Below are 19,326 nucleotides of genomic sequence, written 5' to 3' on the forward strand. Positions count from 1 at the left end.
CAGTAAGAATGGAATTACAGTGCACCTGCTCCATATGCGGGCGCACCATACGCGGCTTCCGGTTTACATGGAAGCCAGGCAGCAATTAAATGAATGGTGCGTGCACCCGCTGCGCCCATACACCGTCCCACCGTGAGCACAAGCCCCATTATACTGAATGGGGCTTGAGCATACACATTATTCGCCTTATGCGGGGGGGGGGGGTCTGGAACGTATCCCCGCGTAAGGTAAGGCTCCACTGTAAAATGATCTGTTTATGGTTGCCTAAGTTATGCCTCCATGTCATTAAAAAAAATCATACTCATAATGCCAGTAATGCTCACTTCTCTGTACAGTTGGCCCTTCATATTTGCGGACTCGGAATTCACAAATTCGGTTATTCGCGATATGAGCCTAAGCCCTGCCCACTTCCTTCTCCCATGGGCAGGGATCACACGCTGGCTCCCCTGGCCTTTCCTCCCATGCCAGGGACAGCTGGCTACAGCTATTCCTGACATGGGAGCAGGCGTTACTTGCAAATTTCCCACATTCACGGGGGTCTTGTTCCCCTAACCCCCGCAAATGTGGAGGGCCAACTGTATATCTGTAAACACATGATCTAATACTAATTGCTAACTATGTTCAGGCTGCAAGTGTTGTATCTTAACACAGAGGTTGTATTATATACACTGAATTTGTTTGTTTGTGACTAATATTGCATTATAAGCCGAGTAATTCTGTTGTTCTTGTTTCTTTATTTTTAAAGGTTCAGAAGATGAAGTGGGCAAAGATATGCAATATACTTCTCCAGAATCTTATGTTCAGCAAGATGATGATCAACAACAGGGATGGGTGTCATGGGCCTGGTCTTTTGTACCTGCTATCGTGGGTAATGATGATGATGAAGGATATTGTGTTGGCATAGATGATGGAACAACAATTAATCCGCAGAAATTACCAACAGTTAAGGATCCTATTGTTTCTATAGGATTTTATTGTACAAAGGCCACTATCACTTTCAAGGTAAACATTGCTTTTCAAACATATTTTACCTTTCTTTCCTCAGGGCTGGAAAAATAGTGATATAAAGATAGCTATAAAACACAAATAAGATCTTTTAAACAGTGTGAATGTCTACTTACATGTAAATCCCCTTTTATTTTAATTTAATAAAATATTATATTTAAAATAAAAAAAAAATGAAAAAGAAAACGGATTTGAAAAAGTGAATGAAGTATGGTATTCCAACTGTTGTCCATGGCCTGAATGACCTTGAGACAAGTACTGTCTCATATTCTGTTTTATATTTTAAGCATCAAGTGCGCAGGGGAATTTTGAGTATCATATTGAGCTCCTTTAAAGAAAGACAAGATATAAATAAAATACATATTTAAGTAAAACTAGGAAAAAAATTAGTTGTTGTGTGCCTTCAAGTCATTTCCAACTTATGGCGATCCTAAGGGAACCCTATCCCAGGGTGTACTTGACAAGATTTGTTCTGGGGTGGATTGCCTTTGCTTTCCTCTGTGGCTGAGAGAATGTGTTTTGCCCAAGGTCACCCAGTGAGTTTGCATTGCTGAGTACGATTCTAACACTGGTCTCCAGAGCCATAAACCACTATACCGCCATACCTCTATCTTGGGACAGTCATTAATCAAAATGACTAAAATTTGGAAAAGCAGCTATGAAGGAATGAGATGAGATTCTTATGTAAAGACATAATAATAATAATAATAATAATAATAATAATAATAATAGGATTTATTTATATGCCACCCAATCACTGAGAATCCAGGCGGCTTACAACAGAGGGGATAATAGATGGTTCCCTGCCCTCAGGCTTACAATCTAAAAAGACACGACACAAAAGGAGAAGGGAATGGTGAGGGGGGGGGGGATCAGGTCCAGCATTCTTCTTTCCCTCTGAGGCCTGGACCAAGGCAGATGGACTGGTGGGAGAGCTCTTTTCTTAATCGAGGCCGGGCCCAATGGCCTGTCCTTTCACTCCCTCTAGGCCAGAAGATGACAGTTGGAAGGAGGGAGGGGAGGGCTCTTCCTCTTCAGGCCCGATGGCATTGGGCCTGTCCTTTCACTCCCTCTAAGGCTAGAAGATGACAGTTGGAAGGAGGGAGGGGAGGGCTTAAAAAACCAAAGTCAGAATCATCCGGGGTACACTACAGTTGTCACTCCATATTCGCTAGGGTTAGGGGAACAAGACCTCCGTGAATATGGAAAAATCGCAAATAACAAAAACACTGTTTTTACCTGAGAGGACACCTCTCTAGGAATCTCTAGGTCCTCCAGTGCAACTCTGTGGTCAATGTCCAACATACAATGGCCATAGAATGGCACTGGAGTAGATTTCAGTGCAACTTTTAGTTAAAGTTGACCACAGAGTTGCACTGGAGGACCTAGACAGTCCTAGAGAGAACATATCAATGAAATCCGTGAATAATCAAATCTGCAAATATCAAAGCCGCAAATATGGAGGGATGACTGTATTTCAGATTTTTATGGCAGGTTTCAAAAACTGGACATTAAATAAAGCTGGCAGGAAGAAAATCAATGGTGTGGTGGACAAGGGTAATTAGTTTTCTGTTGCTAATTGAGTTGATACTCAAATCCGCAGATGTTCAAGTCCCATTGCCTCTAATGGCAGCGCAGCCATGTGGCTGTGCTGCCATTAGGGACAAATGCACTGAAGTCCTCCTTCCTTCCTCTCTCCATCCTCCCTCCCCCTCTGAGGCTTCTGCCCCATGCTTGGCTTCAGAGGCTGTTGAGGTGCAGTCTAGAGCCCCATCAGCCAGAATGAGCTGGCGCCAGGGCCAAGGTTTGGGTCTATGAGCCTGAAGGTTCAACCCCAGGTGTTGGGCCTGAGGGGTGGGCTCCAAGACCCAGGCCCCAGGCCTCTCTGGCTGATGGGGGCTTCAGCCTCCACCTTCAAACCACCCCTGAAGCCAAGCCTGGGGCAGAAGCCTCAGAGGGGGAGGGGGAGGGAAGGAGGACCTTAGTGCAGTTGTCCCCAGTGGTGGCATGGCTGTGTCCACATGCTACCATTGGAGACAATGCAGGTTTGCCATCTGCAGATGCTCAAATCTGCAGATGGCAAGTCCATGGATACTGAGGTCCCACTGTACTTATTTTTTACTTCCCTTTACCCTAGTCCCCACATAGTCAAGAAGGAGAGTGGCCTTTGTCTTCATTAAGATTTCTCCAGACCATCTTAACTGACAACAGAACTAACATCTGAGACAAAATGCAGGCCTGTGACTCTAACATAGGGCTAAAATAGATGTTTGGAGCTGGCTTGGGGGCATGGCATTTAGACACACCATTCCTCTAAGCCAGACAGAGCCGGCCTGGCGATTATACGTCAACCAGCTTCTCTCCCATTTGGGGGCGTGGCATTTATATTCCATTTTTCCTAAAGCCAGCTCTTCCAGGGGAAAAGCCAGCTTTTTTGGAGAAGGGGTGGCTTTTTTGTACCCCTAAAAGGAGTGGATTTTAGCCACTACTATTTGGGGTGGAATCTGGCTGGATTGGGGCTCAGCATCTGTTTGCCCTGGCCCCATTTCAGCCTGAAAGGGGAGGCTCCAAGCAGCCCCTTTTTGCCCATCTGTTTTGCCCCATAGTCACTTTTCTTCTTTATGATTTTAAACATCTTCACCTGCTGAAGAAGCCAGTTGAAAGCTTGTATGATGTGTTTGGTGCATTTTATTTGGTAAAATAAAGGTATCACTATTTTGTGGGTTTTGGATTTTGTTGCATTTTGCTACATGGCCAACATGGGTACACCTGAATATGTTTCCATTGCATAGTGTTTGGTTAGCCCCTCACCTTGAAATCAGAAGTGAGACAGAGAGCTGTGTGTATATTGATTCCCTAGAAACTGTCCTTATACAAACTCTAAGAAATCACAGCTGCTTGTTCAGTTATCTTCATATTAGCATAGTGCCCCAACATGATCCTGGCCATGATTCCATCTGTCTGAGAGAACTCACTTTATTCCTTAAGTTGTCCTTGCTTCCCCATCTTCCAGCCTTTGTAATATTGTGCTTTATTATTCCCCAAGTCACTTTTTTCACTAACACGTAGGATAAATCTGCACAATTCCTAAGACACTAACGTTGAAATGCTGGTTTAATGAGAACCCAGCTTAGAATGCAGTGACCTTTACATGTTTCAGGTATTATCCCCACTAGATATGATAGTGTAAATTGTGGCCTTTGTAGAAGTAACCGGACTCCTTAAACTTACTTTGCGTTTAATATTTCTTATATATTTAGCATCATACATTAAAATAATTTTACCACATCCGGACATCTTGAATTTTATATCTTTACACTATAAATTGCTATGTATAAGAGAATTATGGCGGCACTGAGAAGGAAAACATTAGAATTCATTGTTCTGCTTGAATGCTAAGAATGTATGGAATTAATTTGTGGTTCATATTTTGGTCAAAAATAAGGTCAGGTTTCTGCATTAGCATTCTGAATAGCTGATACCATTCCAGCTAAAAAAATCATGCCAAATTAAACGTAGCATTTTCCTAATAATGTCGAAAATTGTTCTTGCAGTGTTTGCGTTCTTTTAATCAATTAATTGCTTTTCCTCTAGAATAATTGCATACAGCTGAAGAACGGCTTTTTTATCCTGTTTAAGTTGAGGGTTTGCCTTACAGATTTTTGCTTGAAAACAGCAACCATGTGTACACACAGTTGGAAATAACTAAGTAATTAGAGTTTCTAGGGGTTTTATTTTATAAGAAAGTTTAGAAGGAATTATTTTGGCAGTTGAAGATGTCAGAGCATGAAGGCTTAACTGCAGAGGCTTAACATTTTAAATGTCATCATTTTCCCCTTATTCAGTTATGTTAAACTGAAATTTACAGTGTTAATCTCTTCTTATTGTTTTATGTATTTTGACCAGAGCCTACACAAAAAAACTAATGTTTGTTTATTAATGAAGTTCACAAGGTTTGCTTTGATACATTCATCGTGTGAATTATTTCCTGTGCTGTAATAATAAACAGAGAGATATTCAGTCAAGTTCATAAACTGTGTGACACCTGTGTGTCTGTTCGTATATCTTTTCCTTTGATTGTTTGTGTAACTGAAAAACTAAAAATGTTTGAGCTTTTTAAATTGTGCCAATACATAGATTAAATTGCTATATTCAACTCCAGGTTATTATTCTCCAGTTTGGATAATGTGCTACAGCTGTTCTAGCACACCTGTTTCCTGCCCAATCATGTTCACCGATAGTAAAATTTAATTTGTCGTCATCTTTTCTGTGCAATAATGATAGCTTATATGTATTTAATACTAATGTTGATTAATGGTAAACCTTCATCATATTGTTACACAGCTCACTGAAATGCAAGCTGAAAGTAGTTATTACAGTCCACAAAAAGTAAAATCCAAAGAAATAATATGCTGGGAACAAGAAGGAACTACAGTTGAGGTAATTTTCCATTACTTCTGTACATATATTAGTTTATAGTAAATGTCTTGGCATGAGTATTTTTCATTATTTTAAAAATAATATTCATTATAACTGCCATTCATTATTTTGCACTGGCTGTTAAAATAATGATTTTATATTCCCCTGTTATTGGATATTGTACAAGTGCCTTCGAGTTGCCTGCTGACTTATGGTGACCCCCTAAATTTCAGAGAGTTTTCTTAGGCAAGAAAAACTCAGAGGTAGTTTTGCCAGTTTTCTCCCTCTGAAATATAGCCTACATCACTTAGCTTCTAAGATCTACTATCTACCTAGCTACCTACCTATCAGATGGAATCTGGTGCCTTAAAGGTGTTTAGGCCTTTATTGGGCGTTATATTAAGCCAAATAAGTACTATTGGGGATTCTAGTTATACTAATGTAAGCATTAAGTATAGAATTCTCAGATCTAGTCTACATTACAGCTATTGTTCTGTTGATTCACTTAATCATAATAAGCTATAGTAATGCTGTATATGTTCATCTATGCAACTATCATTTAACCTCAGATAGGTAAGAACATCTATAAAATTTGAATATTAGCCCTTCTGAAGTTGTTCACATTGACACAATGTTTTTCAGCATGTTAAATTTATTCCCTTAGGTCCTCATGCGTGGTGAACCTTTCTTTGATTGCCAAATAGGCTTTGTTGGTTGCCATGCTCTTTGTCTTAAAAGTATTATGGGGATTAAAGATTTTGAAGAGAATATGAACCGAAGTGATTCAGTAAGTACAAAATTATTTTACTGGATTGCAGTTAGGATAGTTGTGACTGGATAATATTTTTAGAATATTTAAAAGATACTGACTAGGAAATAAAAAAAACCTTGTGTTCAACTCATGTCTTTGAAACAGGAATTTGTAGCACTGAATGGAAAATTACCTTTGAAATTGGAGGGAGTTTTAAACTTAATTTCATTATACCATGACAGCCTAAATTTCAAAGAAAAGAGCATAACTCCCAGTTGCTCTTTGGATCCTATTCTTGATATTAGAGTAGAACAAATTTGTGGAAATTTGTTTAATCCACAAAACTAACAATGAAAAACCTCACATTAAGTGGTACATATGTAGTATATCTAACTCACATTTTTTAAAAATTAACAATATAAAAATACTATATTTCAGAATGCTTATTGCTTTAATATTATCTAGTTTTTTAAAATGTTATTTGGCTAAGGATTTAGTTCTACTACTGTGGCTGCTACGTATTATATACGACCTGTAGTTCAATGTGGCATAATGGGGGAACATGCTTGGGTATGCAACAGTATTTTTCTCCATCCTCAGATTGAGGTGAAAATATTGTCAACATTTGTTTCTGTGAAGTAAGCATGAAAACAAATCTTATTTGTTACATGACATTTTCACTGTCTGGAGATGCCTGTAAGAATAAAGATAAAAGCACTGTATGCTGCCTTTATGTAAAAAAAAATGTAAAAATGTTCAATGACAGGTATAGGGGCAACTTTTCATCTTTTGAAAACTTATTTCTCATTTCAATAATAATAATAATAATAATAATAATAATAATAATAATAATAATAATAGCTACCATCATCCTGCTTTCCCCCAGAATTGGGTCTCAAAGTGGCTTACAGTTTAAAAGAACAATACAATTAAAATAATAGAAAAGTGAGCATTAAAATAGAATTAAACTATTATTGTATTAAAACACATCACTCATTGAAAGAATCAAATCCAGTTTATAAATTAATTTAAAAAGATAAACATGCTTTAAAACAGTACAGTTAAAACAGTAAAAAAAAACAACCCTCCATGCCATTCTTTAAAGCCTTTCTGTTTTAAAAACCTATCTGAGTAAAAAATGTCTTAGCCATCCAACAGAAGAACAACACAGAGGAGGCCACTCTGACCTTCGGATTGCAGAGAGTAGGAGAAGCCACCAAGAAGGCTCTCTGTCATGTCCCCACCAACTGTGCTTGTGATGCTGGTGGAACTAAGAGAAGGGCCTCTCCTGATCTCAGAGAACAGGTTGGCTCATACAGGGAGATATGGTCTGCCAAATAGGCTGGACCTGAGACATATAAATGATAAACAGCACTTTTAATTGTGCCCAGAAACAAACTGGTGGCCACTGGAGCAGTTTCAACAGGGGCACTGTGTGGTCTGTAACCTGCTCTGTAACCTGGATGCAGCTCTTTAGATTAACTTTCATTATGAAAATTTGGAACAGTTGTAGACCAAAACCACCTCAAATATGCAGAATATCAGCAATAAAGAACCTGATCAAGTATGATAGCATTCCTTGTTATCTCCTTAATTATTAGGGTTTCAGTTGACACATTGTTCTGTTGTGAAATACATTGTCTCAGAGTAAATTGAAATCACTTTGAATTTTTGGCTGGAACATGGTTGAGAACTGGCAGAATGTAAATCTCCACTGCCATAACTTCAGAGTATTGTGGAGATTATGAAAAGTCCAGGGCTGGGGGGAGAGATGTATTTAAGTACCAGTCCAGAAGTGCAGTTGTGTCACTGGGGGACTGCTTGTGTAAGTAGTCCCCAGAGATATGTAAGCCTATCAAAGGTTTATCCACTGCCATAACTGACAGTTGCACTAGCATAATGCCCTACAAGATCCTGGCCTTAACATTCCCTGCCAGTTGCCATAAAGTACATGGGACAGAATTTGTTTATATTTTTAAACTCAAACTAACTACGATTTTTATTTCTCTTATAAAAGGAGGCCTACTTTTTCCATTGTGGAGAAAATTTGAGCACAAAGGGGATGACATATCTTACCAACTCACTATTTGATTACAGAAGTCCTGAAAATAATGGAGTTCGTGCAGAATTCATTTTGGATGGAGCTGCTCATAAGGTCTTTTTCTCTCTTCCCCCACTTGATTTTGTTAGTTCAGTCTTTACATCCTATGGCTGATTTTTCCATCTTCCATGTTCAGTAGGTGTGATTATGAATTCATTATAATCTACTTTTCCTATATAATACTTTGTCATTTAATAACTTCATGTTAATGTTTGGAATTGAAAGAGTGAATTAGAGTGATGCCACAGTGGGCTGGTTGAGTTTATTTTCACTTTTTTTTAATACTCAGAGGCCATAACTAATTTAATCTGTAGTCTTCTTTGTACGTAAGGGGAAATGAGTGACTATGGCGGGGTACAGACAGCCTGCACCCGCCCCTTTCCCTGACGGATCGGGGCCTCAGCAGCGACAGCAGCAGCCCCAGAGGCCCCGATCTGCCGCTTTTACAGGCCTCGGGGAAGCGGCAAAACACCGCTTCCTCGCGGCCTGGAAAGGGGTTTCCTTGGGGCTTCATGCCCCAAGGACACCCCGACAGCGGCGGGGAAAGGGAGAAAGGGGCTGCTCGGCCGTTTAAAGGTCATGCCAGCGATACACGCGGTGGAAGGAGCTCTGAAACGGAGCTCCTTTCGGTGTTGCTGAAAGGGTGCCACAAGCGCCCTACAGCGGCGCCATGATGTGGTGCGTCCATCACGTCAAAATGGCGGTGCCCATGTAGACAGGGCGCCGCCATTTTGACGTACAGAGTACGTCCTAGAGTTAGGGAGTGTGAGGATGGTGCGCGCTCCCTAACCCTAGAATCGCTGCCGCCATGCCCCATTTTGGCGGTGTAGATCCTGCCTTTGTGAGCCACTTTGAAGCTTCATCTAAGATGGAATAGAATTGTAAGGAGTAGATAGATAAAATAACAAATCCTGAACAATGAATATAATGTTCAGCTGCAGTGGAGATTGAAGGTTCAAATCCCTCATTAGCTACCTTTGGTCAATGTACTCTATTATAGGAAGGATCAGATACCAGTGTGATAACTTTAAAACAGTCATAACGGCTAGTCATGCTATCCATTTTTGCATTCAGTAAGGGCTTTATATCAAGAGTATAAAACACATAACTCTTCCCTCAGATGTAAAAAGGGAAACAGGTATAAATTAAATATATTTCTCTTTAAAACATTCAAAAGCAGTTGTCTGATCCTTTCCCATCTGACACTTTCAGGTACTTTGAAGATATGGTAGGTCCTTGGTATCCTTGGGTTTGATATCTGTGGATTTGAGCACAGAACAACCACAGATTGAAATGAAGAAATATTTAATTTTTTTAACCTGCGATGGCCAGGGTAAGAAGTGGTCCCAGGGCAACAGCAGAGGCTGTTGCACAAGACTAAGGCAAGCTAGTCCCTCCCTCCCCCACAGAAGTAAATCCAGCCACAAAGCCACAGTCAGAACTTAAACCTCTTGCTCACTCTCTTTCCTACCTTCATATTACAAAGCCACTGCCAAAATTTAAACCCCTGCCTCACTCTATTTCCCACCCTCTCACGAGGAAGCCTCTGCCAGAATGTAAACTGCCTCACTCCTTTCCCCACTTTCTCACAAGAAAGTCTCTGCCAGAATTTAAACTCCTGCCTCATTTTGTTTCCCATCTTCACAGAAGGAAGCCTCTGACATAATTTAAACCCCTTTCATGCCAATACACCTTCTTGCCCAACTCCTTCTGCTGCCATTCCCTGAGGTGGATGGGTAGCAAAGGGGTTTAAAATCTGGCAGAGGCTTTGTAATGGGAAGGTTGAGAAGGTGGGAAACAGAGTCAGGAAAGGGTTTAAATTCTGGCACAACCTTGGTGACAGGAAGGTGGGAAATAGTGCAGGAGAAATACCTTTCTGGTGCCTGGATCTTGTTGCTCAGGTGATTTTAAATGTTAAATACTGACATGAGCATCCATGGTTTTTGCTGTACACAAGGGGTTCTGGAACCAACCTCCATAGATATTGAGGGCCCGCTGTATACGTTTCTTCTATACATGTACCCTTTGCACTTAATACTCAGTTGTTCCACTTTTTTATCTATTTCCAAATATAAAATTAAAAGTATGTTTAGAATAGAGGCTGTTTTGAACAGGATACCTACATCTGAGTGTCAGATTACAAACTTCCATGTAAAACATGCTAAATATTACACCTCTTTTAAACCCACAGTCTATTACATATTGGTCTGGACTGTGATTTGAAACTGGTGTTTGCTTTTTTAAAACATGAGAAGAGCCCTGCGGAACAGGATCAAGCATGAATTTAGTCTAGCATACTGCTTCCTGCAAAGGTTCATGGTAGCCATAGTCTTCATTTCTTATGCCTTTCCAGCAACTGGTAGTTTAGTTGTGTCCTACCGTTGAATGTATAAGTTCCATGTAGTCATCTTGATTAAATAGCTTTATTCTCTACAAATTTGTCTAGTTCCCTTTCATAGCTATTTAAACAAGTTACAATGTCAACCTCTTGTGGAAGTGAATTCCATAGTTAAGAAATACTTCTTATCAGCAGTCCTCAGGAAGATCCTGAATACAGTGGTACCCCGGGTTACGAAAATGATCCGTTCTGCCGCCGCTTTCGTAACCCGAAAGGCTTCGTAAGCCGAAAAACCCATAGGCGCTAATGGGGAAAAGCCGCGATTTGGTGCGAAATAGCGCCGAAAAGCACCAAAAGTTTTTTCGTAACCCGAAAAAACTTTCGTAACGCGGAACAGTTTTTTTAAATATATTTTTTTCGTAACCCGGAAATTTCGTAAGGCGGCGCATTCGTATCCCGGGGTACCACTGTATTGTGAAGGAGTACTTTTATTAGCAAGCACTTTACCATTGCACAACTACTGTACTGACAAATCAGGTGAATGCGACGGTCAGGAGTGCCTGTTATCAGCTTCGGCTGATATGCCAGCTGCGCCCTTTTCTGGAAGTAAGGGATCTCGAGACTGTTGTGCACGCGCTGGTAACCTCACGCCTTGACTTCGGTAATGGGCTCTACATGGGGCTACCCTTGTGCCTGGTTTGGAAACTACAGCTGGTTCAAAACATGGCAGCCAGGCTTGTGTCAGGAACATCTAGAAGGGACCACATCACTCCGGTTCTGAGGTCCCTCCACTGGCTGCCTATTGGTTTCCGGGCCCAGTACAAAGTGTTGGTTATTACCCTTAAAGCCCTAAATGGCTTGGGTCCAAGCTATCTCAGAGACCGCCTCTTCCCATACTATCCTCCCAGTGCACTCCACTCCTCTGGGAGGAACTTGTTACAGCCTCAAAAATCGAGGCTTGCGGCGACCTCCTGGAGGGCTTTTCTGCTGTTGCCCCCAGGCTCTGGAACGACCTGCTGGACAAGATTCGTCAATTAACATCTTTGGACAGCTTCAAAAAGGCTGTCAAGACAGATCTCTTCAGACAGGCCTTCCCAGACTAAAATATCCTGGCCTCAGGATCTCAGGATCTCCCCCCTCCTCAGTAATGTCTCCAAAGTCCCCCTTTCTTTTCTTTAGAACTGAAGTTGCAGTGGTTTATCGGTTGGTATTATTTTGTTTAATTTATTGTTGTTCTAACTAGTTGTTGTGGTTTTAAATTAGATATGCAGTTTAATAACTTTTTAAGGGGGGAGGGAAATATATTGTTTTTATGCTGTATGTTATTTTAATGTTGTAAACCGCCCGGATTGGTTCGCTACAGGGCGGTATATAAATAAAAATTTATTATTATATTACTATTATTATTACTCCAAGTTGATAGGTTTACTCAGTTGCCCAACACTACTCTTGCAATGTTCTGCTTAGTCATCATGACTTCGGATACAGTTACTATAGTTAAATTTGGGAACAGTTACACTAGCTTACATTGAACCTTTATTTGAAACCTACTTACAAAGTCATTTTGATCATCCAGTTTGGAAGAGATCCTTTTGGGCCTCTTCAGAGTTTAGTTAGGGTTTCCCCATTCTGAAGAATTTATTGTAATTATTTAACCATCTCATTGCTCATCCCTAACACCACATCATTTCTGAACAAGTTAAAATGTGCTTATCTTAGAGCAGATCGTTGTGGAACACCAATTGTTTTCCTACTTCTATTGTGAGAATTGTCTTTTTATATAATGAGGTTCCTGCTGGCTGCAGAGCGGGATGAGAAGAACTGAAAGTCCCATATTTCTAGTTAAGGCTCAATAAATTCATCTTGCTAAAGCAGCAAAGCCTTCTTTATTGGTAGTATTTATACATTTTCCTTACCTAACATTGACCTTTAAGTCTAATGGCATTATTGTAATTTGTGGTTTATTGCTTAATAAACAGGGCATAAACAGATTCCTAATGAGTCTCAATAATCTGTTTTCTAAATGTATTTCCTACAAAGTTTCATAAGCTACAAGTGTTGCCTTTGTAAGTTTGCATACAGCGGCTGGTTTACTAGGAAGTAAGAGGTCATATTGAGACACTAATTAACTAGCTCCTGTTGGTAAAAGCTGACAGAACATCTAGAAACATTACAAATGTCCTTTGTGTAGCTGGCTGTAGATATTGCATTTACTATCTGAAGGATGATTTCTTTGACTAACCTCTGTCCTTTGTTTTGATAGGTTTTGCCATGTATTCATGCACAAACCCAAACAATCATATATCTCTTGCACTTAGGTATATCTCTGCTAACACTGAGTTGTAATCTCAAGATTCTTTCTTAACAGAACATTAGTTTTATGTACTTTGCTTTGTTGGTAGGAGATGTACACAGAGATAACGGGAATGCAGAGGTTTGGGGCTTTCTACATGGATTATCTGTATACAATGGACAGCACCAGTGGCAAAGGTACTTCATTTCCTTGTTTGCTTTCTCTTTGAATAACAGAAACAAAGGCTTCTTCAGAGGCACTGGACAGTCCTTGACCGATTGTCCTCAGATTTACCTTTTAAAAGCCTAATTTGGAATGTGGACTGATTTGCTGGAAATTTTAAAAGGTGTAGTTTGGCCACCCACCCACTCCCTATCTTATTCTGAATTTTCCATATAAAAGATTTCATTTGTAAAGTCTAATAGATTTTGTTGTGTAGTTTGATGTAAAAGGAATTTTAAATCTACAAAACTGGATTGAAATCCACACTCAGCATAGCAATTTGGGATTATTGTGAGGACAAATTTAGGAATGAGCAAAGGAAGGCTGTGCACATCATATTGAACCTTTGAAAGAGACAAGACTTAGAATGTAAAAATGTAAGAGTGAAAACTTAATCCTGTGCCCTTTTGCTTGGAGGGTGACTTGGAATAATACATTTGGAAAGGATTTCAAAGGTCAGCTAGTCTGATCTCCTGCTGATGTAAGAAATCTGTAGCTACAGTATCCATGAAATGTGCCCATGCAGCCTCTATATATGAATTTCTAAAGAAGAAGAATCTATTATTTTCTGACATGTTATCCACTGTTAGATAGTTCATACTGTTAGAGCTTCTTTCTTGTGTTTAGTCAAAATCATATCCCTCCTTGGATAATTTGAACCCGTTAATTTGGATCCTACTTTGGAGAAATAGAAAATAATTTTGGTCAGTGACACTTACTCCTTGGCAAGTTTGCATAAGATAGCAGCCGAGTATTTTGAGCAGCCATTCCTACTCCAAACTGAATAAGCTAGAGGAACAACGTTATTCATTATAATTACCTTAAAGAAACCTTTGTGTTGGTTAATTGAAAACATATAATATGCAAAGAACTAAATTGGGATAACATCAGAATATTGTATACGAGCAACATTCGTACCATTCTGCTGCACCTCCTTAGGGAATAGGAAGTTCCGGACTGATACTTATAAGGCAATCTCATCTATGTGTACTCAGAAGCAAGTCTCACTGTATTTGGTGGGATTTATTCTCATACGTACTGGATCACAGTATCATAAAGATGGAAAGGACCAACCCCCTGCCATGCAAGAATACAAAACTAAAGCACTCCTGAGAGGTGACTGCCAACAAGTCCATCTGGTGCCATCTGGCCATGAAGAGAGAGATCCAGGCCCAGCTCCATTGGGCCTGGCCTAGATTAAGAAGCAGAGCCCTCTCCCAGTCCATCTGCCTTGGTCCAGGCCTCAGAAGGAGAGAAGAACTGCTGGACCTGATCCTCATCCCCATTCCCTTCTCCTTTTGTGTTGTGTCTTTTTAGATTGTAAGCCTGAGGGCAGGGAACCATGTAATTAAATGTAATAATAATTGTAAGCCACTCTGAGAGCCTTTGGCTGAAGAGCGGGGTATAAATACTCCAAATAATAATATTAATAATAATCAATACTAATAACTTCTCTTTCAAAACCTTACGCTTGCATCCTGTTCAGTATTTACAATGTTGTAAGCTAGACTTAGAGCTGAAAGAGACAACCATATAGAGGTGGCTTGATGCCACTCTTTGAGTGCTGGACAGGGCTACAACAACTGCACGCCACGCCCCCGATCCAGTTTCCCCCCAAAATGCCGCTCCTTTTTTAAAAAATAATTTTTATTATACAAAAAACCCATATAAAACATACACAACAAATAATCATGAACCACATACAAATAATACATACATATAACAATCAACAAGTCGCATACTATAAACAGATTATTAGAAATACTATACAAACAATTCATTTTCAGCACTTCCAGTAGATCACATGATACCCTGCTTACCTAACTTAATGAATCCCCACTAAATTATAGTTACTTGTATAACTTCTGTTATAAAATATGAGAAACTCATCTTCCTTTACAGACCTTCACTTAATTAGCCTGAGTTTAACCAAAAAATCATCCATATAAGATAATTAGTAAATATAATTATATCTATTAAATCTATTATATCTAATTATTAATTTATATTAATATATTATATCTTGTATCATCATTATAACATTTTCACTCCACAATAAATGTCTAAACACTCCCATTCCCTTCTGATAGATTCAGTTTTATCATTTCTTAGACTTGCAGTAAGAATATCCAGTCTTTTAGCCTCCCTAATCTTAACCAACCATTCCTCTTCTGGTGGTATCTGCGTACTTTTCCAGTGTTGAGCATAGATAATTCTGGCCAAAGTAACCATATACAAAATTAAACGAGAGGCTTTTTTTTTGCCTTAGCACTATCAAGAGAACAGATCATATTTAACAAAAATAAACGAGGATCCATTGGAATGTTGATATGCAAAATATTTCCCCCAAAATTCCATAGCTTTAGTACACTTCCACCAAAGATGAAAATAATTACCATCATGTTTATCACATTTCCAACATTTTTTGCTCACGGTTTTATACGTTTTATTGATTTTTACAGGAGTCATGTGCCATCTAAACAGCATCTTAGTATAATTCTCCTTATAATTTTGACATAACAAAATGCCGCTCTTTTTTTTTGCTGTGGCAGTGGCTGCCTGCCATCTGGTCAGATAGGCAGCATGACACCGGCTTGGGGCATCATCAAGGCGCGCATCATCTGAAGGCCACGCCCCCATGCTGCCCCTGAAGCTGCCAGTCTGTTTCACCCCTTACTTATATTTATGAGATTGGCTTCATTGCCACGATTGCAAATGACACCTAAAATCTAACCTGAAAACTAGGCAGATGAACCAACTGAAGAGGTTCTATGGCACTGGTAAGCAGGTTGCTAAAGTAAGATATATCCAGACCCTTCCTGCAAGCATTATGACAAGCAGTTACGATAGGACCCCACAAGACTTCCTGCCACTGCTTGTTGCACCAAAGCTTGTTGGTGGGAGCGGGCTGGAAGTGTTACATTCCAGCATCCTGCCTTCCAGTGATGCAGAATTATTTTGATCAGGCAACTGTCTGGCTTTAAGGGAGGTTTTATGGGGCCAGATTGGGAAATGGATTCTTAACTATGCAACATCTCCCATGCCTTTAGTTTTGCAAACCCAATACGTTAACTCTGTCCTTGGTTGAAATAGCCGCTCCCTCTCCTTCTCCCCATCCCTTTCTCCATGCAGAACAGCAGTTTTGGTTGCTCACTGAAAGCTTTAAAGAAATGGGACTAACCTAACTTTCTTGGGTGTGGAATTCCACAGTTGAGGCACTACTACAGAGAAAAGCTTCTCACTTGTACCCACCATTTAATTGGGGAAAATATGCAGTGTCTGTGTGTGCACAATTGATCTTTTGTGAGCTGATTTTGAGAGAGGCATAAAACATGAGCATTGAACTTAAAGTCATTATTTCAAATGTCAGCTCCATGCTGCCATGGTATTTTCTCCTATCACTTATGGAGGGTAAAAATGAAAATGAAACTCCCCATAAAAATTAATAGAAATGATGATCTTGTACACATTAGTTTATGTTGGAGAAATATCAGCAAAGATCCGAAAGTACATATTGGCTGAGGGAAGAGCCTTTTTCATTGGATTCAGGAGATTGCTGTTTCCCTTTCCATGTAGCCTCTGCATTCTCTCAGTTTCAGGAATGAGAAACCATCTAGTGCTGAGTCATGGCTGGTAGGGAGTCTGGCCATGTAGGTGGGAAAACGGTTTGGTTTGGGGAATTCCCAACTTGCAGATTTGCTGATGGAGCTTTTTCAACATGAATTGCCATCTCCATATCTTCTAACATATTTTCCTTTTGCTAAAATGTACATTGGGGGTAGAGGTGGGTTGCCAATTTGTATAGGCCAAAGGTTTATTGCTAACTGCCATTATGCCAGCTTCAACGTATGGCAATCCCATGAATGAGAGACTTCCAAATCACCTTGGCATCAACAGCCCTGCTCAGGACTGTAGTTTGATTGATTGAGTCTATCCTTCTGGAATATAGTCTTCCTCTTTTCCTACTGCCTTGTAACTTATCAAGCATTATTGCCTTTTCTAGTAAGTCATGTCCTCCCATGATATCATAGTTCAGCAGTCTCAGAAGTATACGTTCCATAATTTAAATTGTAATTTCAAGCTGCTCTTAACTTGAAGAAGAGATGGAATATAGAACATATTTTCTTGATGGAGTTTATGGCAAATTTGGAGGGACAATTGAAACTGATCAAAAGATTTAGTTGCCATGCCATGCCATGCCATGCCATGCCACTGATGTACCTCCTGATGCAGTCACTTCAATAAAAGAGAAGTAGTAGTTCAGGAGATCTAATTGGACATTTCCTATGACATCTGTGCTTTGATCTCTAAAGAACATGTGTGTGTCTAAATGGTTCCCCTGAGCAGGCGGGTGCTCTGCTCTCCCAAGCCCTAATTTCGGCTCCAGATTGGTGCTTTTTGCCCATTTGTATTGGGCCATAGTTAAATTCTTTAATACTCATATAGCATTCTATTCTTTATAATTAGTCTGTAAATATGATATTTCTAGCTAATTTGTGATTATGTAAACAAACCAGTATTTTCCCCTAGCATTATCCTGGAGCATATTAACTATGTGGAAAAACCTTCGTTGTATTTCAGTGTCTGGAAATCAACCAGATGTGAGTTCAGTGAAGACTGAAGACTTTGGCAATATTCAGGAGATGTCTTCAAAAAGCCTTATTGTAGGCCCTCTTAGTCTTCGCCTTGATAGCAGTGCAGTGCACAGAATCATGAAAATGGTTGTTTGTGCTTTAGAACATGAATATGAGCCATATAGCAAGTCTAAACTAGGTATGTAATCTTTTACTTCTTCTTACATTTTTAAAAATGTATAATGTAAATCGGTTACAGTGGAAAATGTTGACAGCAGATAAAAAGGATATGTAAAAGTTGTATGAAAGTTTGAATTGAATTGGGTCTTTTTTGTGTTGCTTGTAAGAACTCAGATGCAATAGTTCAGAAGTGCTGCAGCGCTACTGCCTGACAAGGAAGCTTATCACACTCGCCTTGGTCCCCGATCTGGGCATGGACGGGGAATGTGCATTGCTGAGGGAGAACGGATTTTATTGCACACCGCACTGTCCTCACGCTGGCCCCATGCCTTCACCCGGCACCAGGCCATCCCCAATCAGGGCTCAGGCGTGTGATTTTGCTCTACCTGAAAGCTTCCGTCTTACAAAACCCACTCACCTGCACCATGATTGGGTCTGGCCGGGTGATGGCATGGGGCCGGCCTGAGGACAGTGCAGTGTGTGATAAAATCCGTTCTCCCTTGGCAACGCGCATCCCCTGCCCGTGCCCAGATCGGGGACCAAAGTGAGAGCGATAAGCTCCCAGAATAGTGTCTGTTTAAGGAACTTATTGTGGTAACTTCAAAGAAGTGAAGGAAGGATATGGTATCACAGCAGTCATGTCTTTAAGATCCTAGAAGTATTTCCAGATCCATACTTGAAAGGGATACTTCCATTATTTGCACCATATAAATAATCTCATATTGCTTTAAAAGACTGGGAGATCAAGAGCTTACAGCTTACATCTTTGCCTCTGAGGGGATTGAAGGAAGGGCCCTCATCTGCCCTCAACAAAGGAACTCCTCTCCCCCACAAGGCACCTGGCTCCATCTTTGCCTCTGAGGGGATTGAAGGAAGGGCCCCCATCTGCCCTCAACAAAGGAACTCCTCTCCCCCACAAGGCACCTGGCTCCATCTTTGCCTCTGAGGGGATTGAAGGAAGGGCCCTCATCTGCCCTCAACAAAGGAACTCCTCTCCCCCACAAGGCACCTGGCTCCATCTTTGCCTCTGAGGGGATTGAAGGAAGGGCCCCCATCTGCCCTCAACAAAGGAACTCCTCTCCCCCACAAGGCACCTGGCTCCATCTTGGCCTCTGAGGGGATTGAAGGAAGGGCCCCCATCTGCCCTCAACAAAGGAACTCCTCTCCTCCCACAAGGTACCTGGCTCCATCTTTGCCTCTGAGGGGATTGAAGGAAGGGCCCCCATCTGCCCTCAACAAAGGAACTCTGCTCCCCCCCCCCCACAGAAGGCACCTGGCTCCATCTCCCTCTCCTTCTGGTCCCTCTCCTTCTGGTCCCAGAATTCCCCACAGGAAGATGGACAAATTTAACCTGTGCTGCCTGGAAGAACTTCCTGCCTGCATCGGACTCTTTCCCAGAAGGCCTGAGCTGGCAATATTATTATTGCTTTCGTTATTATTGCT

At 40.5% G+C, this 19,326-nt stretch overlaps 1 protein-coding gene across 3 annotated transcripts in view; it reads left to right on the forward strand.

Moving 5' to 3' along the window:
- VPS13B (vacuolar protein sorting 13 homolog B) overlaps window positions 1-19,326 on the forward strand; it is a 472,964-nt gene that overhangs the window by 60,021 nt on the left and 393,617 nt on the right. For all 3 annotated transcript variants that reach the window (XM_089517705.1, XM_089517703.1, XM_089517704.1), the window contains exons 8-13: window positions 746-1,002; window positions 5,350-5,445; window positions 6,089-6,211; window positions 8,193-8,330; window positions 13,017-13,104; window positions 17,711-17,902. In XM_089517705.1, the coding sequence (XP_089373831.1) occupies window positions 746-1,002; window positions 5,350-5,445; window positions 6,089-6,211; window positions 8,193-8,330; window positions 13,017-13,104; window positions 17,711-17,902 (894 nt within the window). The remainder of the gene's footprint in view (window positions 1-745; window positions 1,003-5,349; window positions 5,446-6,088; window positions 6,212-8,192; window positions 8,331-13,016; window positions 13,105-17,710; window positions 17,903-19,326) is intronic.

Source organism: Sceloporus occidentalis, unplaced genomic scaffold (genome assembly GCF_023333645.1).
Source record: "Sceloporus occidentalis isolate IW3139 unplaced genomic scaffold, rSceOcc1.0.p SCAF_3, whole genome shotgun sequence".
Lineage (NCBI taxonomy): Eukaryota > Metazoa > Chordata > Lepidosauria > Squamata > Phrynosomatidae > Sceloporus > Sceloporus occidentalis.